The sequence below is a fragment of the Anser brachyrhynchus genome (assembly GCF_964034855.1).
Source record: "Anser brachyrhynchus genome assembly, chromosome: 8".
NCBI lineage: Eukaryota > Metazoa > Chordata > Aves > Anseriformes > Anatidae > Anser > Anser brachyrhynchus.
This window is the reverse complement of record NC_137702.1, coordinates 14132039-14154269: the sequence shown is the minus strand read 5'-3', so window position 1 is coordinate 14154269 and position 22231 is coordinate 14132039. Positions and strand designations below refer to the sequence as shown.

Here is a 22231-nt window from a genome sequence, read left to right as displayed (position 1 = left end):
CTACAGGGACCAGGGCCCACAAGCACCATCCAACAACACGATAGACAGCAGGTGGAATGACTCACTTTGGACAACTCACATCATGTCTGTCTGCTCAGGCTATCTGGCCTAAGAGTAGCTGATATATAAAAGAAAGTAAAATGATTTATTGTAACATGATGAAGAATTACTGAGCTTCTCAGCAACTTAGTCAGAGCAAGGGTTCAGCAAATTAGATTACGAAGCAATAACAGCTTTTCTTTTCCCACTTAATGTAATTTTTTTGCACTAATATTCTGTCTGCCAACAATGGCCCCAGGCTTCTAAAGGTCAAAGTTTGCCTGCAGTCTGCATCAGTCACAGTGACAGCGCTGAATGAACCAGAATAGTTAATTAAGAGTTAGGCCCACAGTTACCATGGGCATGGAAGTCAAATGCAGAAATGTTAGGAATTTCTGTAAGTATGGGTCACAGAAATTAAACCAAAGAATAAATATTAGTTGTGGAATGGGAAGAGGAAATCAGCCATGGCTGATATCTCATAGCTGCTGGAGAGATGACAGATTGGGTAAGTCTGCTAGAAACATGAAAAGAAGTTAAGGGGGAAAAAAAATGAAGTCTTATGATGATTAAGGTCTTTATGTTTTTGATTTTGGCTTTTCTTTTTTTTTCTTTTTCTTTTTTTTTTTTTTTTTGGGAGTGGGGACACAATAAAGAAAAGGATTTCCTATAGACACAAAGACATGTAAACTATGACAGCACAGTGCTTCCCAAGCAAAGGAAAAAAAAAAAAAGAAAAAAAAAGAAAGAAAAAACTTTGAAAGAAACTAAAGAGTCTGAACCATGGAAAGTCGAATGGTTAGAGCATTCCTAGAAAATCACTTTATCTACAGATATGTCTAGAAGTAAAGAAAGAATGGAGTGACTTTACTGAAATGAGACTGACCACTGTGAGGCTGCTGCATTATATGCAAGGCTTGGAGGAGTATAAGAAAAAGTTGTTTTGGAAAAGATTATGTATTTTCCTGTGTTTTTTTTGTTTGTTTTATTTTGTTTTTCATAATTAAAGCTGCAGCTTATCCTAGAAAATTCAATCTTCTCTGGAAAATATTGTTTTCAATTAAAAAGTAATTGCATTTTCTCAATAAAAGATTTTTGTCTTCAACTTTAGAAAATAGAGTAATAATCTCCAAATAAATTCTAAGTAATTTGCAAATCATTTTGTATTGTTGTTATTGTTAGCTCCTCTTCATGTGTATTGATTTAAACAGTGATGAGGGTTGTTTGAAAGGTCTCTTTAAGCTTTGATTAAACAATTTTGTAGTTCTGCAATTTCATATATGTTCCAAGATTTTTCTTGCAATGGATTTAGCTGCTCAGAACATATGGCATTTATAAAAGTAGACAACACATGGACCACATGCTGGCATTCATTTCCCTCATGAAAGTGATTTAATTCTATAATTTTAATTCTCTTTTCTTTTTCTAAACAGATACCAAAATATATCTGATAATCCAAAATGAGTTTTCTATGATACACTGCAGAGTTAAGCATGCTAGAATATATTTAAATTGGTTTGATGAGGCAAATTTTGTTGCCCATGATCAGGTAATTCATTTGAAATCTTTCCATAGCCTGTAGCAAGATTACTGTGGGAATGTAAAAATATAAGTAAATTGTTAAGTATTTCGGCTTGACACTGCTTTGGTTTTAAACAGCAAATTATTTCAGCATTGCATAACTTCTGTTACCAATAGGGTTTGCTACAGACCTCATGTTGTTTTCCAAAAAGCAGTATGCAAGTACTTTTTGAATGTGGAAACATTTCATTTGCAAATTGTGAACCACTTGCCCGCTGAGTCTACTTCATGACCGCTAGTTATGTTTTAATTGTGCCCATTAAAAATCATGCTGAAAAAATTTACATTTGATAGGCAAAGTTAAGTTTTACTCCCATACTTGTCTCTCTGTAGGTTGCTAGAGGAAAGCATAAGGAAAGTAAGAAAACAAGAGAATGAAAATAGAAACTACAGTACAGTTAAAAAAGAAACTTGAAATAAAAACTGGAAACAAGGTTTTATGAGCTCTTTACCAAAGATTTATCGTTCCAGTTACACTAAAGTGATCTTATGACTCATCTAACAGTAACTGCTAGATATTTACTGATGAATTGCACTGTAGTTAAAAAAAGCAACTAGGTACTGTAACAACAAAACATTAGGTAAGTGATGACACCCTTTATTCATTCAGAACTAAACTGTTCTAACTGTTAATCTCATGATTTTCCTAAAGGAAATGATCTACCATAAAGCTGCACTATACTATAGGTCTGTTTGACGCTGGATACAATTTTCTACACTGGAGTATCCAAAGGTGTCAAGATGCCTTGCACTGCTTTGGTATCTAATCTGTTCCATGAGCAGGTTTTTCTCAGCAAGCTTTCGAGTCAACCTTACATTGCATAGACATGATACCTCTAAGTGATATATATCTTGAAGATGGGCTCTCGGACCATGTGATGTCAGTCCTGTAATAGTATATTAAGATTTATGCCACCTGTGTTAAAAACATGGATAATTATTGGTAAATACTGTTATGGCAAAGGCATTACTATAATATAGTGCAGTTTTACAAGCTGACAGGCAATACTGTATTTCTCAAACTGACAGAAATTCAGAATGTATAGCTAGGGTATTGCAACTTGAGTTTCTATCTAGGGAAAAGAAGGGATTTGGAGCAAGCCAAGAAAAGCGGTTTTACTCAGGAAGTATAAGCACACCTGGTGAGTTAAACACAGGAGCTGAAGGGGCATTACATACAACAGTTTCAGCGAGCAATGTGTTATAGGGGTTGTTAGTGCCGTGTGGTCGAAGAAGAGGGTTTGTTAGTAGGTAATTGCCAGTCATTCCTAAAGCAAAAGAAACAGAAAAAAAGTCAGTTCTTTGATTTTATTCTGACAATTTCAATAAAGAATATTTTTTATTCATCATGAATCATGTAGAACTTGTCAAATGTAATTCATTTGAAAATTTCTGAATGTATTTGAGCTATGTATTTAAAATGGGAGTAGGAAAATATAGTTAGATTCCAGTAATTCACAGGTGCTGTCCAAATCCCCAAAGTAAACATCTGGTGAGAGTGACATTTACTAATGTATACAAAATCACTGTTACACAAGAATTAAATGTGTAGAGATCAAGGTACCACATAAAGCTATTGTAACTTCTAAAATGATATTATGGAACACTTCTGCCCAGAATTGAGAGAACTGAATTTCTTGAATTTAAATGCACTGAAAAATCTCTTATGATGGATCAGAGCTGTTATTCACTTTATGACAAACACACAGAGAGTGGAAGGGAATTGCTGTTTTCAAACAGACAGTGGATGACAAACTGCAAGCATATCCTAGTATATGCAAAAGTATGCATGCTGAGGGGAAAGCAAATTTATCTGCCAGGTTTTAAAAAAAGAATTCCTTGAATGACAACTGTTCTTTAAACAAGCAGTTTACAAACAGTGTAACATGAAGCAAGATAATACAGGAGTGAACAGATTTTTTAGAACACAGTTTACATGTTAGTGCAATACCATTTAAACAATTCAGAAGAATTAGAAAAAAAAATAAGCATCATTTGAAAACTAAAAAGTCTATTAGCTCTGATTTCTAGTTACCAGAAGAATAATTGTTTGGAAAATTGACACACACACAGGAAAAAAATAAAAATAAAAATGAAAAACTGCTATTTAAAACTTACTTTAAACACTTCATTAAAGTAAAATTCTACTTCCTTTTCTATTGCATTGCACAGCAATGTATCGGGATCAGTGTATCATAGACCCAAGTACAACTAAAGAGCCAACTATATTTTTATACTGTATTTTTATTTGGCAATAGAAAAGGCAGTATATATTTCAAATATTAATGCTTTTGTACTACCATAGATACTTGGTAGTTCAAAGAAGCAGAAAATTCTAAGATTCAGAGACTTATTGCCTGATTATGCCAATGTTATTTGAAAGTTTATACCAGTGAACAACTAAGAAAGTTTTTATCATAGCTTTTTTCAGTTGTTATCTACTTACTACTAGAAATACTAACTCAAATACATTTAGACTTTTTTTTTGTGTAATATGTTTAATCTTGGTTTGAATTATTACCTGTAATTTATAGTTAGAGAATTTTGTTATTCAATCCAAATATTTTGCCACCTTTAAAACCTTGAATTTTATGAAATGACACTTGCCAATAATTACCAAACTACCCTTACATGTATGTATCACTAAGATAGCAAAACTATTATAATTGAATCATGACAATATCAATTTTTTCTAGTCATGACAGAGTATCTCAGGTGACTTGAGACTGGAGTTCCAAAGCAGGGAGAAAATTCCAAGATCTGTGCTCAACTCTGAATTACCTGAGGTTGCAGCCTGAGTAGAGCATACCTTGGGAGACAGAGAAATCAAACCAGGATGAAATCCCAGACTTTTATCTGGGATTCTGGCATATCTATGGGGTTTTAATAAATGAAAAAAAAAAAAACGCTACTTAGGAAAAATTAGTTAATTTTGGTTTTGCCAGAGGATAATAATGATTCAGATGGGGAGCAGTGAGACACACAAGCCTCATCCACCTTTATACACCAAACAGCAAAAGTAGGATCATGCTTTTTGAAATTTTCTCTTTTGCAAAGTACCACACTTTTTACTTCCAAAATAAATATGAGTTAAGTACAGGTCCCAACCACTGAATCTCTAAAAAAGCAAAAGGGAGGAAAATTTGCCAGCCATGGTTCATGGGAGCTTTACAGCAGCCCTGACGGTAGTGAATTTTCTATTTGCAACTTTCTGAGTTGTGCTGGAACTGGTCAGAACTACGCGTTCTTCTCTTAAGGATGTGAGTGGAAGAATAAGCTGTGAGCTTAGCTTGCACAGAGCAGCCTTTCCCTCCATTACTTTGCTTAAACTGCTTTAAAAAAAAAAAAAAAAACAAGGAGAAGGGGAGAAAGGAAGGGACATTCTATCTTGGTTAATACCCTTGTCTTCTAACTGGATATGAAAATGAAGTTACAGATTTCAAAGTCTATTTGAGATAAAGAAATTTGAAGTTCTGGCTTCTCTGTGCCTGATTATGGATTCTATCCCACGTGACAGGTACGATGCTCTTTGAAATAAAAAAGATAAATGCTTTACAGACATCTTTTGCATAGAAATGATATCAATTAGATTTCACTGGGAAAATTTCTGCACCTAAAAATCATAGTCAAATACGCATTAAAATGTTACTGCACTCATATTTCTGTTTCAGATTTAACCTATAAAGGTTAGGAAGGATTTAAAATTATGATCTTGCTTTTAAGTTAAATTATTGATGAAACTTATTTAAATACACTCCCACAAATGGAGGAATTCAACTTATATAGTGGGGGCCAGCTGAGGGAAAATGGTTTTAAAATGTGCTGGTGGATGAGTTTAAAACTCTGTTTTCAGAGAACATTTGTTCCAGATTTTTTTTCAACACATTCTTTTCAATTCTTCTGTGTTAAATTAAATGATATAAAATCTGTATAAAATTTAAGTCTTCCAGAACTGAAATGTTCCCAGTGACTGACCTTGATTAAGCGTTGAAGTGCTGTTGATGTCACCTGAGATAAAAGAAGATTCAGATTGTTTTCTCACAGTGTCATTCCACATCCTCCTTATACGACTCTGTTAACATAAAGCAATGAGACAGAAGCATGGTAAGTCACAGAAAGATTTTTTCTGAATTATGTGCTATTATGTAGAGTATTTGTATTTCTTTTGGCCTAAAGTAAGCCATTCTAGCACAGAGCGAAATTCCATCTTTTGTTATTAAAACTCTAATTTATTAAATTTAATTTAGATGAAACATGATGGTATAAAGTTTCCACTAAAGCAGCCCCTAATTACAAGAAAAAATAAGGTGTTTGCTTTAGACCAAACCAAAAGAAAATCTTTAAATAGAAATCAATTCAAGTATATACAAGTATGTATTTGCCATCTAAATGATAATAACGAAAAGACAATTAGTACTTCTGATTGCAACACATCTCAGTAGGCCTTTTATAAATAAGGTTAATTAAAAATTGCTGTCAAAATCTTTGTTACCTGAGTGCCGGAGGAATATCGAGCACTAGTTCTTGTCGTTGATGCCTTCACTGAACTGTGAGGACTCTCAGTTGGTAGTCCACCACAGCAGTAGGAATGTCGGAAGCATTTCCCATATTCCTTACGTACCTAAGAGGACATAAAAACACTTAGCGCAAAAAATAGTGTCAAATATCTCCACTGGCAAAAAGACATGAATTTTGCATTGAAAATACTCAACTGTTTTTCAAGCAAATGGGTAATTCTTGTCTATTGAAATGCTGGCCATTAACAAAATCAGATATTCTACCTTACTCAGTGGCAGCCAGCCAGGATTTTTGAACAGATTTCCAAAGTACACATGTACTTCATTCAGATGTGTTTGAATAATTGTTACTGAGTTATTATGGGATTATTTTTGTCTTCATATTGTAGATTAATATAGTTAAGTTTACCTGAACTGAACGTTGGATGAAAACAGTCCTTTTTGTATTAGCTTTTGGTACATAAACCATAGAAAGCTCTTCTTCCCATCCTAGCATGCAAGAGGGGGTGAGGTAACTAATCTTTGTGTTTCTTGACACTACCCATTTAAGTTATCCTTTCCATAAAAGGGTGTTGAGGTGATCAGACTCTAAATTGCAAGGACTATATAAAAAAGTTTTCATATAAAGTTAGGTTGGGTAACTCAAACAGTTACTAGTTCATTGGTCACACCTGCTTCAGGTTTATGCGAGGCTCACAACCACCACTGCCCCCTCCCACCACAGAGCCAGCTGCAGTCATGGGGGCACCAGCAGGGCCTCTGAGCCGGAATTTGAAACACAAAGGCTGAGAGCTGAAGCATCTTTCGCTTTTAGGACCAAAAAATAAAATCCTTGTCTTTGCTGACCCTAGAAGTCTGAACACACTTGATGAGTGTGTTCAAACAAGACTTTTCTTGATAGAGTAACAGAACTGGTGGTTTTCTTTGTTTCTTTGATTGTGTTTTTGTATTTGACCTGCATTTATTCACCGTCTGTTTCCAATGAACTACTGGAAACTTTCGTTTTGTAATTTATATATATTAACATTGTCATAGAAGTAATCAGAATATACAAGTGCACACACATCTTGGCAACATGACAGCATCAGTGAAAGAAAACATTGGATAAAACTTGTAAAGATGCTTAAGTCTAAATTCATAAATCTTCCACCAGATACTTGGTAATCCAAGAGTTTCATCTATATTAATGAGACTCCTAAGTTTCTCTGAGAATTGAGGTTTCAGCTAATCTGTAAATTCTTCTTGGCCTACAAAATATATGGGACAGAAAATAAAGTTATGTGTATGTAAAACCAAAAAAGGGGAAAGGGGAAAATGCAAAAAATTCATACCGTAGATTTGTCTATTCCATGTGCTTTTTTCAGTATTTCAAGAACTTTGATCATGGAATACATAATGTGATATTTCTACAAACCACAACAAGGATGTGGAAACTTTGAATGGTTAGTGCCTTAATTTCAATCTAGGGATAGCAACTCAATTTTCTTAAGTATATTTCACATATTTTAAGTGAACCGCTACCTACATCAGCACAAAACGCACATTTACAAAAATTAAAATAGAAATGTGTGGACATAGAATTACAATCTTGAATTTTGTATTCTGAAAAATATAAATTTATATATATCATCACTAGAGGGTATAACACCTAAGAAAATACATTCCTGAACATTAATGGACATTAAATGCTTCAAAACACTATATAGTAGAGACAATAGCAATCAAAACTATATTTTCACCCAAATACCACCCTCCAGGGCTGGTTTTGCCTAATGCCTATATTGCTGTGAATGTACATTATCTGTCAGTACTGTGCATTCCTCTGTCATTATTTCTAAATTATAGCTTGTTGGAAACTGATGGAAGCAACAGCACTATCATCCTGTCAGAACTGGAAACATAATAGTTTTCACTTTCACAATTCTATTTCTCTGTTCAATTTAGTGACCAACTAGTAATAAAAGAATAAAAAGACTACATTAGCTATGCAGACAGAGGATAGGATGATATCCAGTCAAAGGCATCAAAACTTAAAAATCTTAAATGGCAGCTTTAACATTCTTTCAGGTATAAATCTTATTGCTCCAGGTTATGCTTTTTCACACTTGACTGGTATTTTAATATTGCTTTTTGCTGACTCCACTTAATATAAAAACAATGCACAGCTGTAAAAAGAAATAAAAAAGGAATCTGTTTTTGATTTTCAAGTCCAATACAAGTGGTAAAAAGGGCAACATTATGTGAAATCCTAATCTAGAAATTTGCATTTTGAAAATGTTTGCATTTTCTTCTTTCTCTTCTTTTCTTAATCTCCTCTCTAAGTGTGATTTTGTTCTCTCAAAATGAGAGCAGTGCCATGTTCATCTGGATAAAATCCTTTCTGTCTCACAGATCTTTCCCTAAAACATGTCTGAAAGCCATTATCTACAACAAATCTAGAGACACTGATACTCTTAGAGCTGGTATAGTTTAGAACACGCAAGAATGTGATTTTGCCCTTACACAGCAATGCTTTATGCAATGATCTCAAACCACTTTATAAATATCAGTTAATTATGTCTCTGGTGAGCTAATTATAATGGGAGTTAATAACTGCTAGGTCTCCTGCCTAAAACTGGTAAAAATGTTTAGAACCTAAATATTGCAAATTGGGTATTTCCAAATGAAGGATTTATTGCATTTTGTCCTATGCTATGTGGTTTGTGATTTTTTTGACGTTTACCCTTCCCCTCTCCTCTAAACTCTTTATTTTCATTTGCCATGCCTTCTATGAGCAGTTTTCTTTCATCCTTCACTGAAGCATCTCTAAGGCATCCATAGAAACATTCTCCATTCTCAGTCTGGGGAAGAAAAGGGGAGCAGAAAACCCCAAGAGAATCCCACCTAGCTGCACCCTTCACTTCCTTCTCTCCTGTCCGTTCCTCTCTCCCCTGTAAGCTTTCTGTCTCCACAGCAGATATGCTCTGTATGGACCCCACTGTTCCCAATGGGAAAAAGGGAGCAGAACTAATTTAGCACATCCCTTCATCCGGGAAGGAGCTTGCCACGAGATTACAGTTTTTCCAGTTAAGAACACTTAGCTGTTGGATTGCTGGGGGAGGCAAACACTTGAAAAGAAGTAGTTATGCTGGCGTATTTAGAAAATTGTCCCCGTTAGCAGTTGTCTACTGTTAATGACTACTTTTTTCTTAGGTGTGTTGAAGTTCACAGTGAAATTAATTTTTAGATCTCTCTTAATTTTGTAATGAACAAGCACTCATAGCATAATCCCTGCCTATCACCAGTAGCTTTATGTGGCAGCTTAATGGGATCTCAAGAGAGGTCTTCTGCCTTGATCTGAGAGAGTGTTTCCTGGCTGAGATGGGCTCATATCGTAAATGATTCTTTGTTTTCAGTGCTGCAGGCAGGATTTGTTTCATGAACACATAAAGGACTTTTGGCTATAAATTCAAAATCATACATACCACATTACCAATGTTAAACATTTTCTATAATAATTTTGTTCCCAAAGCCTCAAGACTTTTCAAGCCTGGGTTGGAAACACTGCATCCATTTTTAATCCAATCTAGGCCACAGAGCAGGTAAACGACTCTCAGAAGCACAAAGAGCAAGACTTGGTTTTGAATCCTAGTACCTTCCTCAAACTACTTCAAAATACTCCTCTTTTTGAAACCTTATATATTTTTCTCTATTTTAAAAGAAAAATATGTGGTATTATTAAGGAGTTAGGTAGCACGCATTCATGTTTTCAGTAACTTACTTTCTTCTGAAGGGCACAGTGAAAGATGAAAATAAACATTCCTTGGAAAGCATTAAATACTGTGAAGAGATATGTCATCACAACTGTCCCCTCGTTGATAAACAGCAGGCCAAATGACCACGTTAGGCCAAGAAGACACAGGAGAGCAAATGCACCCAGGACCCAGGATCTGTAAAAGAAAATTAATTTTACTATCATTACTTATAAGATTGCATGTTGCCAAATCCAATATTAACATTTCAGTTCCTGCAGTTGACTTTTACTAGGTTCATATTCAAATGTAAAAATTCCTTGGGTTTAACCTTTCATCTATTAAAGAAAGAACAATTCCATTTGGTACTTTTAGTCTCCAGTGGAAACAGCAAGAGTAGATATGACCTTTTTCTTTTTCAAGAACTGCATAGGATGTCAAAAATATTTTGAAATGCAGAAGTATAGTGCAAACCCCAGCTACAACATTGCCTTATCTGCTTTTACAAAAGAGATTGATAAATCTGGCTTAGCCACTAATCACACCATAGATTTTAAACAGTGGTGCTGCCATATGACGCCAAATAATGTAACACAAGTGCACAAAGGTTAAACAGCAGATTAAAAGCCTAGAGCCCAAATCTTTAATGCTCTGATAAACTTGGCTAAACTGAAGCTAGATGATCTAACTTCCACATGAAGAAACCCTGCTGAAATGTGGCAAAAATATGGATATTGCTTTATAGAATAGTCTAAAAAAGATTCCATCATGAATAGGTTAAGGAAAAGGAACTGTAGAGAACGGCACAGAATGGAAGGGAAAGGGAATTTAGTCAGTGAATTCCACATCTAACTAATGATCTTACTTGATAAATGGCTTATTATCTTCATAGCTAGAAAGCATTATAAGCAGAAAAGAGAAACAAAATTATTAGACAGAATTGAAACAGAAATTAATAAGAGCATTTTTAAATGTCTATAAAAATTAGTCAAAATTAGAAAATTCAAAATGCAGAGGCAAGCAATTTAAAATTATAAAGGCATATAATAGTTAAAAAATCTTTAGCAAATCAGGTATCTCAGAATTAGTTAATTAAAATTAAGGGCAATCCACAATATTGACCGAGTTTGTAAAGTTAAAAATCATGCCAGAAATTTGTTAATGTAGGGTTCTGTCTTACCCAGGTAAGTCCGTATTATAGTAGCCATCACAAACACGGTAATTACTGGTGTGGATGAGAAGACAGAAAGAGGAAAAGGAAGAAAAGAGAGAGATGCTAAAGATTAGCTCTCTCTCTCATCATGCAACATGCAATGAAGCTGATACTGACCTATCCGAAACATCTAGTTCACAATGTTAGCCTTACTGTAAATTTCCCTTTGCCATTTTCAACATTCAAAGCAAATCTCTAAGACTCTTTTGCATCCAACCCTTAGTGTTATAAAATTGCACCATCCCTTCAGTGTTGATAACAAAAACCTTCGGTACAACATAAAGCTATACAGGATACACTAAAAGACTATCTAAAGAATCAAGAGCTGACAAAGCCTTGCTAATTATATACCACTTGTATTACTCTGCAAAAGGGATACTACAGTACGGCACCAAGATAAAGTAAACATTTGTTAAATTAGCATGAAAACAGCAGATAATCTTCAAGTTAACAATAATAATAGAGTCAATTCTCTTGGGAGAACAGGATTACGAGAAGAAACTGCTCAGAATCCCTAAATCAAAAAGTCATTTAACAAAACAAACTTAATATAATCATATCAGTCATGCAAACAGGAACATCATTTTTGAAGTGCATTTTAAATGCAAATGAAATTACTACAGTTCTGTGGCATTTCCGTGAAACAGTTTCTTGGCACTAGTTCCAGGCTGAAATTATCTAATTTTGACCAGTGTTTGTGACATTACAGCAACAATGTGACGAAAGCAGGATTGGTTCTGTTTGCTTCTAATTGACATCTGCAGTTGCTGGGAGACAATGGCATGTGCTCCTAATGGAGAGTAGCTTTCAATCAGTTCAGCAATCAGAAAATAATCATAGTTCTCATACTTGAACACAAAGCACTTACTTAATGTTTTCCAACCTGCTAGAGTCTGGTTTCAAAGTGTTTGAGTGCTTCACCATTTTGCACAATGTGATCACCAGGAAGATAAGATTCAGCTGTCAAAACAGATAAGAATGAAATTAAACTACTTCAAGTAATAGGTTGAATAATAATGATGTTAAAAACTAAACAAAACCCCACTGTTTATTTTCAAATATGTAGAGAAACTGGGTAACTTTATCAGACAGTCTATAAAAGGTGATTGCAAATACAGATGTGGGGCAAAAATGTTTTAAGTCATTGTTTCACTTGATTTTGCCAAACTGACCCCAGCATCATGAACCAGCCATATTCAGCTCATGTCCGACACTAGTCAGAGTCCGTCTAGCTCTGTCTTCCAGCATGCTGTGTTCACTCCCTGTTCACCTCTGCCTTTTAATTCTGGCCCTGTTCTCCACCTCACTGACTTCCTCCAAGGACTACAGTTACCCTTTACTGTACTATACTAGTTGCCTTTTCACCATCCCATTCTGCTCATGGAAGATTTTTCATCTTTGCTTGCTTCTCCCTTTCTTTTTTTTTATACCCTTTTATTCTCACAAATCCCACTCGCTCTTGAAAACAGCTAAAATATAATTGAAGAAAGAGAAAAAGTAAGAGAAAAAGAAAAAGAAACGTAAAGATGTAGCAAATGCATCAAACTTAACAGTGCCAGAGACATATCCTGCGTGCGTGCCCTCCTACTGCCCTCTCTCCTTCTGTAGTCTGGATTCTGTTGAAGTGCGACTGCATGCCACTTGAAGGAAAGGACTATCCTGTCTTATTCTTGTTGTGTCATTCATATAGGGAAGATAGTGAAGGTAATTTTTTATAGCTCCTATTGTAAAATGGCATCACAGATATCAAAGCCACTAGGTGCCTTTCTACTATCAATATCAAAGCATGTGAAGAACACAGGTAAGCCAAATAAAAGGATGCCTGCACAATATGGATTGAAAAGTTGAATACAGTTAATTTGAATAATTAGTACGTACTATCCTATATCACGCACACAATTCAAATAAAATCACGTTTGAGAACGGTAAGAGCTATGCCCCTTCATGAAGAAAAAAATACATCCCTATCTACTAGTACAACAGTCCACTAGAAATAACTAAACCAATTCACTAACAGAAGACGGAAGAATATGCTTGGACATCCTTATAACATACATACTAGAAAAGGACTCTAACCCCATTCTTATAATCTTCCCTATACATCTTCAAATGGTCAATGATGGGAATCATCAAACCCAGTCCCCTATTTTGGGTAGTCTTTGATTTGAGAAAGCATCAAACTCCTCACAGTGTCTGTAACACTGGGGATATTATTTCATACCAGAAGTCTTCCTACAGCTGTGCCACAATGGTCAGAAATGTAACTGAATCCCTAGTAAAAAGAAGATCTTAACAGTATTTACTGTATATACTTAGAAGTATCTTGAAGACTCTGAGCACAGTCTGTTTAATAAAACCATATATTATAGAAATAAGTCCTAATGCTATGGGCAACCAAGTTATTGCTATTGCTGTAGTCTCAAAATCAGGATGGACGCTGTGTGCCAGTTCAGAACAGTATTTACAGCACAGCTACTTGCCTAAGAAGCTACCCTGGAGTATCCTGAATTGTAGCAGCAACATCATTCTTGGATCAAAAACTCATTGGCATGGCCTAACCCGTGAATGGCTGCCTAATGAAATGAGAGGTTTATATCCTCTGATTCTGTGTAGGAGTGAAGTGACACATAAAAAAACAAAAGCTTGTATTTAGATACTAAGGTTCCTCCAGTTACATATAAGCAGGCATGGCCCTACCCCAGAGCCTAAACCAAGCTCCAGCACATTAAGAAGTTTTTATGTAGCTTCTCAGCTCTGTCTGTATGTATGTCCTTGCTGGACTAGAAAATAACTTTACATAACAGTTGCTTACTATACATTTTAATTATAACTGAGGAAACAGAGCACCAAAAACGGCTGACAGAAAATAAGACTGCTGTATCACAGTAGCTGAAGAAGCCCTCCTATGGAAAAAAAAAATTAAAAAATTGTACTTTGAAGACAAAGTAACTATGACAACAGGGTGTATGATACTTGTTTCTCCATCACTGTGAAATATTGCTTGGTTTTCAGTTTCAGCAGTCAAAGACCATTGTTTGCCACTTGTTCAGATACACTGGCATCCCTTTGCACATTGTGTCATTACCAATAGCCTATTCTGCCTGCTTACAAAAACTGTAACCAAACCTTTCTATAAATGCAGTCACTTCTGGCTCCCTCACTGCTCTTCATCTAGAAATTGATTGTTTTGGAGAAACTCTAAAGACTTTTGGGCATCCTGCCATTTCATGACACCAGACACTAAGCAGTGAGAGAAGGGAATTTGTTGGAGAGTAATGACTTGTAGAAGGAACAGCTGAATCACTTTTCTTGGTGTGAAATATGTGGGGGAAGAAGTCTGTACAAGAAGGAAACAAATTTAGTGCTTTCATGTTCATTTGTACTAATTTTGTATATGGAAAGCTTTTTCGGCCCTGAGCAAACTGGTCTGAGCTCAGAGTTCAGACTGTTTTGAGCAGGAGGCTGGACCACAGATCACCTGAAGTCCCTTCCAACCTGAATTATATCATGACTGATGATTGAACTGTTAGTAATCTAAGCAAATAAATTCACAGATACTTCCCCAGCTTGGCAGATGGGCCTCAGTAAGCCACCTTTCTTTAAGAAGAACGTTCACTACAGACATGCAGTACTCTGGAGTAACATAAAGGCCCACATGAACAGCAAGGTGGACTTTCGAAAGCAAACTTGGGCCTATGACATTGATGACTTCCTCAAACTTCTTATAACGCAATGGGCTACTAATGGGTAGGCCTCATCCTGACAACCGGGTTGCATTTATCCTAGATGAACCAAAATATGTACCTCAACAATAGTGCCCTCCTTCAACAGCAACAAAAAAATATAAACACCTTGTATACACACACACACTGACAGTGAACACATCTCTGTGTACGCAGCCATGGAGAACTGCACCCTTTGTAGTCTGTAAAATCTCTTTCTCTTTCACACTGCACTTCTGAAAATCAGACAATCCCTCTCTATAAGTCTGAAAATAACAATTTAAAAGTCTGGTCAGGAATCAGGATAGGATTTGAGAATTTTTCTGTGATTCTGAAGTGACGAAACACATGGCTACAGTAGGTGGAGCTATAATGTGCGATCACCTTAAAACACTGGCAAAATATTTGTAGAATAGTATTTCATGGATGTTTATGTTAGTTTTTTGCTGTAATTTCTGAAATATATAACCACTATGAGAAACAGGATACTGGATTACATAGACAACTAGTTTAATCTTTACACTGATTCTGGAAATGTATGTAAAGTACAAAAAAAAAAGTAGAATACCTCTTAAAGTACCCATTCCTGTCTATCTCTTAATATGACTACTATAATTGGACAGAATTGAGCAAAATAAAGACAAATAAATACATATTAAATAAAATTAAAATATCACTACTTTAAAATATTAACATTGTATAATTTTTATGGTAATAATCAAATGGAACACCTTGGAAGATCGTATTTCTTTCAGATCCAACACAAACAATGCCAGTTCTGGTTTGGAAATCAGAAGGTACTCAATATGATAGATTATATAGGTAGGGATTATGTCTTTTTGTCACCCGAAACCTATATAGTTTTAAGAGACTGAATGTCTCCAAGTCAAATTACCTTTTAAAAAAAGTGGATGTAATAACCTGCACAGAAGACTAATGGATTGGAATTAGTCACAGGTACAATGAATTAGTAGCCAAAGAAAGCCAGATTTTGCAAAAATTATGATAAATTTTCCCTTGTGAGCAACAGATAAATACCATTTATCAAGTGTCTACTGTAAAAAAAAATATGATTTATATACAAAAGCTTGCAAATACAGTCTGCTTTTAAATGTGGAGCTAGATATGTGTGCATCCATATCTATACATATAGACTTTAGTGAACATCTCAGTCAGAGTGAAAAACAGAAATGCTCTTTCCTATGCTAATGAAACAGGACATCCTATGAATTTTTGCTTAAGAGGCCTTTGGTAGCCTAATACATTGGCTCCATCTGAGAGGAGCAAACTCTAGTTGTTTTGGCTGAATTAAAGTCAAATCAACTTCATCCATTTCTTGGATATGAATGAACAAGGATCTACATATAAATCAAATACTCAGGCTTTTCTCACCACAGATTACAGGAGTGCACTGTTTGTTTTATAGCCATCAACCTGCTCAATTGAATCACGTCTGCCTGAGCTTAGCAGCTTAAAATTCATTCCACACAGCCTGCAGTGCTGACATGGATATGATAAGACAGAAGAACAGAAACACCACTCTGAAGTAACCTAGCTGAACTGCACATGTTCTGACCCTTTTTGAACTCCCCAGAGCTTTTGTTACCTGGCAAATGCAGCTCTAAAACTGTTCTTGTATCTCCAGATCTTTGCTCTTAGCCATGCAGAAGCCTATTTCTCTCTGGGACTGGCAGTGAGAGAAGTGCTCTCTGAAGAAGGCTTCTAAATGAGTGTGCAAGCTGAACTCTTTCTGAACTGAATTAATTATTAAAGATGCAGATGGAGCTGTCCAAATGATAAGAACAGCTCCTGACGTGTCATGATCCAAGCTTTCATTAAACCATTTCAGGCATACTAATGGTTTCCCACCGCTCATTACTTACATGCTCTTTTCTCATAGATATAATAACCCTGGTGCCCAAAGGCATGGCAGGCTATGGAAACAGTGAAGTTGGAAGTTCCTCAGAAGATGTACTGAGGAACTTCATACTTCCCCTCCTTTACTTCCACATCCTTTTGCACAAACACATATACAGATACAAGTGCAACTGCTTATAAGCTCAGAGAAAATTTTGTAAATTAAAGTAGTAATCAACATTGTCAAGAAATTGTTTTAACATGTCAAAAAAGCTTACCAAAGTGAATTTCTTACACACTACTAAGGATGCTACTGTACAAATATGGCTCTTCTTTGGTTACACCGCCTGCAACGTACTATTTTTCAGCCATTACACTTCTTACACTTCCTCCAGTCTCTTTTGCTTTCTCAGTTGGGACGATTAGAGGGCAAAGCAATTGCTAGAGAAGAATTACTCCCAGGAACTGTGCTGTGATTGCTACCTGCTGTTTCATATTTCTGAAGTTGGGAATACTGCTCCCAAAGGCCTTTTGCGTCTCAGCCTAAATGATTTGCTGGAGGATAATAATGTCATGGCCAGTAAATAATAGTGAACTATGTCTGTACATGGTCAATATGATTAAATGTCCTTCACCTCTATTCTCACTCTGACCTGGTTATGAGGAAGCGAAAAAGCTGTCAGCAATGCCCAAAGCTTCCCACACGAAATGTTATTTTAAAGCAAGACTGAAATAGAGGTGACTTAGCAAAATACTTGCAGTAACAATAAAATAAAAAGCTAGACACAGAAAGTGAAATTATCACCACACAATCAGACTGGAGGTAACTGAACTGCTGTGACATGAAACTTCGAACAATTTTCTAGTAATCATTACAACTGGAAGGAACAACTTTGTGTTGAAAAATATCACCTCTAATTGAAAATACAAAGGATCTCTTTCATAACTGTAGGTTTAATTTAAAAGTCACTACAATCCTGATACTTGATTTAATTTAAATGCTTTTAGAATAAACTCCGCAAAATTGTAATGGACTAAACAAAAATCTTGTAAAGATTTTAATGTTTCTAATTCAATTTATATATACAGATCTAAACCTATTTCTTTGAAAATATGCCAATGAACTAAAACAAAAACTATGCTGAACAGTTGTATTTTCTTAAGGGGCTACTCAAGAGTTAAAACAGTTTTTGATGTAAACAGTGAGTGACACTGACCTAAATACATGTAAGCTTATTTCAATATTGAAGAGGGAATAAAGAACAATACCGAGAGGGAATAAGGAACTTATGAAAGATTGGCTGGGTACATTTTTAATTGAAATTTCCAAAATAAAAGTCCCAGTTTATCCTTACATGCAGAAGTAACCTATAAGCTAAAAAAAATAAAAAACAAAAATCAAATAGTATGTCTGGCATACAGATCTATAACAGTCAGAAATTTCAAAATTCTGCCTGATGAATGCCCTTCAGGGAGAAAAAGTAGTAACTTCTGTTACTTTTCACAACTCCACTACTGTATGAAGGCAGAGGTACAGGCAACTATTTAGACTTTCAGAAGCATGAAAACATCCTTATGAACTATCGGCAGTTATGGAAAAAGCTTTCTATATACCAGTCCCCAGCCCCAGCCTTCTTGAGTATTTCCTGAGCATTGCCAGGTTTAAAGATCCTGAACTACCAGATTAAAAACAAGGTGAGACAAAATGTACATTTTGCATTCATTTTCCTTCCAAATTCTTGGATTGTGCAGTGTTGATATTATTAGCCTGAAATAACAGGGAGATGTTTTTTCCCTGGGTTGACAGACGACTATGCGCTTTTTACCTGAAACTGCACAGTGGTGCTCAGAGAATGGACAGTGGATGTATAAAAAGGACAACGGGGCACAAAGGCGTTGGTGTATATATGGGTATGTGTGCATACAATGAATTTACGCAGCTGATTGCAAGAATGTGTATAAGCTTTTGGTTACATAATATTCTATTGTTTATGCTCAAACAGATGAACTTGGGTGTCTGATATACACTGCATGTAGCATAAATACATACAGAAACAGTCATCGAAAAATATGCATATGCAAATATAGATATAAGTACTGTATAAATATAACAAGATATAAGTTTCTCTTAATTATCCAATGCATTAGAATATCCTTTTGAGATAATTATATTGGATAGTTAGCAGTTAAATTCTGGAACATGTCCAATAGTAACTCAATTGAAAGCAATAATAATGGTTCCTTAAAAAAAAAAAAAACAACAGGTTTAGTATTATTTCATTGATTTTTCATATGACTACATATGTCAATACAACCTTCAGCGTTCAAGCCATTAAGAAAAAATGACTATGCTGAAGTGCCACCATAGCTTTGACAATTAATCATTTGGTCAGCACTCTCTAAAAACTCCTAAACATTTATATAACCACTGGTCATGCTACAAATTGTTTATAAGAATTTTCATGAAATGTCTCATGAATAAAAATGGTATTGACTGATGTTAATCATTCTTTTGATTTTCGAACTTTGCTGTAAGGCAACATAAAAGGAAAGGAGAAAAGAAAGTTCTTACCAGAATAATAAAGGTAACAGGCCCAATGAAACTCCAGATAAAATAGTTATCTACATGGAGCCAGCAACTATGGTAAAAAAAAAAAAGAGATTGAAAGGTGAACAGTCCAATGAATGAAAAGTGCAGAAATATTTCTTAATCTTACATCTTGTTGGTAAACAACAATAAACAGTACACAGTATCACTTAGTCCATGGACAATTTTTCCTAACCTGTAACTCTTCTGGTGAGTCCAGTTTAATAACACCATTGAACATCAAAATACATCATCAGAATAGCTAACGTAGAAAGAAGAAACAAAACCAAAAACTAAATGAGCTCTCTCTCCTTCCAGTTAAAAGTCACAGTGGTCACAGGTGTTGTCACTGATTACTGAGTGTAACATCAGTGAATACTTTTCACAAGTTTTCTGTGACATTTTAAGAATCTGCTTTTAACTTTGTATCATATGCAATGTGCTTACTCCTAAAGAATATGAGACAGAAATTGTTCAGATGACACATTTTTCTGAAAAACAATCTGGTATAAACGAAATGCCCCAATTGGGAGTTGGACAGGAGAGAAAGAATTTACATGACACCAGACTAAATGACGTGTAAACCTATTAGGGCTGACTTCATTTAGTGATTTGTTTTTCATACAGTTCCCTGATGAATCGCTCTTATTTGTCTTTCATCAATAGCAAAATCAAGCAGCTTTCTTGTAGTCAACAGTATCCTCCCATTCTGTAACTAATTTCATCAAAGGACAAAGGAAACGCTACTGGAAGGCAAGTTCATGCCTCCAGCTACTCAAATCCTCAGAAATGTTTTCTGTCTACGTTCTGTCACTTCCTATATGTATCTATATTTTTATAAATAAAAAGCAGTGGCTAATTTTAATCCTGCTCTACTCGCCTGATAAGATGTTATCAAAGTGAACTATGTGGGTTGGAATATTGTACTATCACAATTCAGGATGAAAGTTAGCTAGAGGGCCAATTGAACAAAGAGATCTAATGAAGCATTAGGTTAAAACTGGGTGGTTAAGCCTGTCAGATACTTTAAGCTGAGAAGAATTTTTACTTAATACACATTTGAGGCCAAAAAGTTATTTACTTTTTCAATTTGTTTCAGGTCAATCTTTTGTGCTAAAAGAAAGACCATAATTTAGAATTGGTCTCTCTAGAGTACAAATCCGCTGAACCTAGAGAATTACAAAAGACTTGATTGTAATTTGTGCACAGCATTGCCATTCTCTTACCAATAAAACTTTCAGATGGTATTTTAGTCTGTCAGGGACCCTCTGACAGCTAATAGGCTTTAAAAAATTATTCACTTGAAAAACACTCAGGTCACTTGCAATTACTTACGCTTTCTCTGTTCCGTAGCTCTTATAGTCAATAGCTGCTGAGACACCAACTACTGTAGCAGGGAAGAGGTAGCCAGCAACGTAATAGTACTTCTTCCTAGAATATTCACTTTCAAATACTTCTACTAACATTAGATAAAGCTGCACTCCTTCTAGACACATCCAGGCAAAGGCTGCCAGGAAGAAAAAGTGTAAGAGACCTGCAAATATTGGACATGCAATCTGAAAAGAAAAAGAAAGATGGAAGTATGAACCACAAAATCTTCACATCATTACATCTCTAATCAAATAGGGTATAATAGAACAGCACATACATCTATCAGAGATCTTTCATAAATTCAGGATCATCTTCCCAACCTGAAAACACATACTGAACATCTGCAAATACTAATGCATTCACAGCAGCTGCAAAAAGGAAATTAAGCCAAACAGTATGAATGCAGATATGAAAACCACACCCTTACCCTCCAATTTTCACTTATACAGTGGTTTTCAATTTTATAAACAACACTTTAATTTTGAAATTGATATGGTTCTAAGGCTTGTAGTTTAGATTATCTGAAGCATGAACAGTTGGTTCTAGATGCATAATGTAATACCTCTTATTTAAAATTATGAAGCAGCCATCAAGTCACTTTATCTGATGTCGTTTTGGAAGTTTCTACTGTCATAATAGAAACCAGTCTAAATTCTCACCTCTATAGCAGAATTCTGGATGAAACTCTACCAGATTATTAGATTTCAACACAATGAATAGCTTCTGAATGACAGAATTAATTTCACAAATACTGACAAAAAGCCTGCATGAATGTGCAGTGCAAAAATGAATAAATATATAAGTAAGTCTCTGTACTAATATATATATATGAAAAAATTGTCAATAATTGTTGAGACTTATGAGAATATATAGAGAGAACATACGTACGTTACTGGTATATCAACATTTCATTTCAGCTCCTCTTTCAGAAGTTTAAACCACCTGCTTCATTAATAGCTGATGTTTCTCAATGGAAAATGAAAAGCAGTGCTGTATGTGGGAAATTAAGGCCACAGCGATATTTTTGATGAATGCAAATACTATTTATGAACATGTCTATCTTATTTTCACTTAGAGCTTTCATTTGAGACTTGCTGTGTCAGAATGCTGAAAGCTTGGCAGTGTTGTCATGTTTTAACTCCAATCTGTTTCAAACAGTCATTTGAGAGAAAAAGAACAGTACACACACAGAAGCCTTACCTTGTACTCTGTCTTGTCGATGCCTATTAGGAAAATGAACTCAGCAATGAATAGGTTGATACAAAGGTTCTTGTGAATAGTGTTACGATCACTTTGTAGGCCACGGAAAAAACAGAATGTGAAGATGCAGATGGCCAGGCAAACAAGAGAGATGACAATTCCCACCCAGGTGATGACAGTGAGGAGCAATTCGTGCACTCCATCTTTGTACTAGAAATAACCAAGAATGGAGAAAATTAATATGACTCCTTATGAGCATAAACAAAAATCTATTTTCACACGTAGCATCCAGAAAAGTTACTTGTTCATTACATGAGATGAACAAAATGTATTCAGTAATTTCTCAGCCTCAGGTCAGCTTCCCAGAAGAACAAGATTAGGAGAAGTAGAAGAGGAGCAGGTCTAAGAGCAAA

General features: G+C 35.3%; 1 protein-coding gene across 23 annotated transcripts in view; it reads right to left on the bottom strand.

The window, feature by feature from the left end:
* Positions 1-22231, bottom strand: part of ADGRL2 (adhesion G protein-coupled receptor L2) — a 388404-nt gene that overhangs the window by 5014 nt on the left and 361159 nt on the right. For 4 of the 23 annotated variants that reach the window (XM_080602769.1, XM_080602758.1, XM_080602777.1 and 1 more), the window contains 10 exons: positions 21819-22028; positions 20583-20803; positions 19233-19299; positions 11950-12041; positions 11049-11093; positions 10734-10760; positions 9898-10066; positions 6113-6241; positions 5596-5692; positions 2760-2888 (listed from right to left, as the gene is read on the bottom strand). In XM_080602769.1, coding sequence (XP_080458895.1) covers positions 2760-2888; positions 5596-5692; positions 6113-6241; positions 9898-10066; positions 10734-10760; positions 11049-11093; positions 11950-12041; positions 19233-19299; positions 20583-20803; positions 21819-22028 — 1186 coding nt within the window. Of the gene's footprint in view, positions 1-65; positions 119-616; positions 1958-2454; positions 2537-2759; positions 2889-5595; positions 5693-6112; positions 6242-9897; positions 10067-10733; positions 10761-11048; positions 11094-11949; positions 12042-19232; positions 19300-20582; positions 20804-21818; positions 22029-22231 lie in introns of those variants that run through there. The other 19 variants (XM_080602762.1, XM_080602761.1, XM_080602764.1 and 16 more) reach the window with 16 other exon arrangements.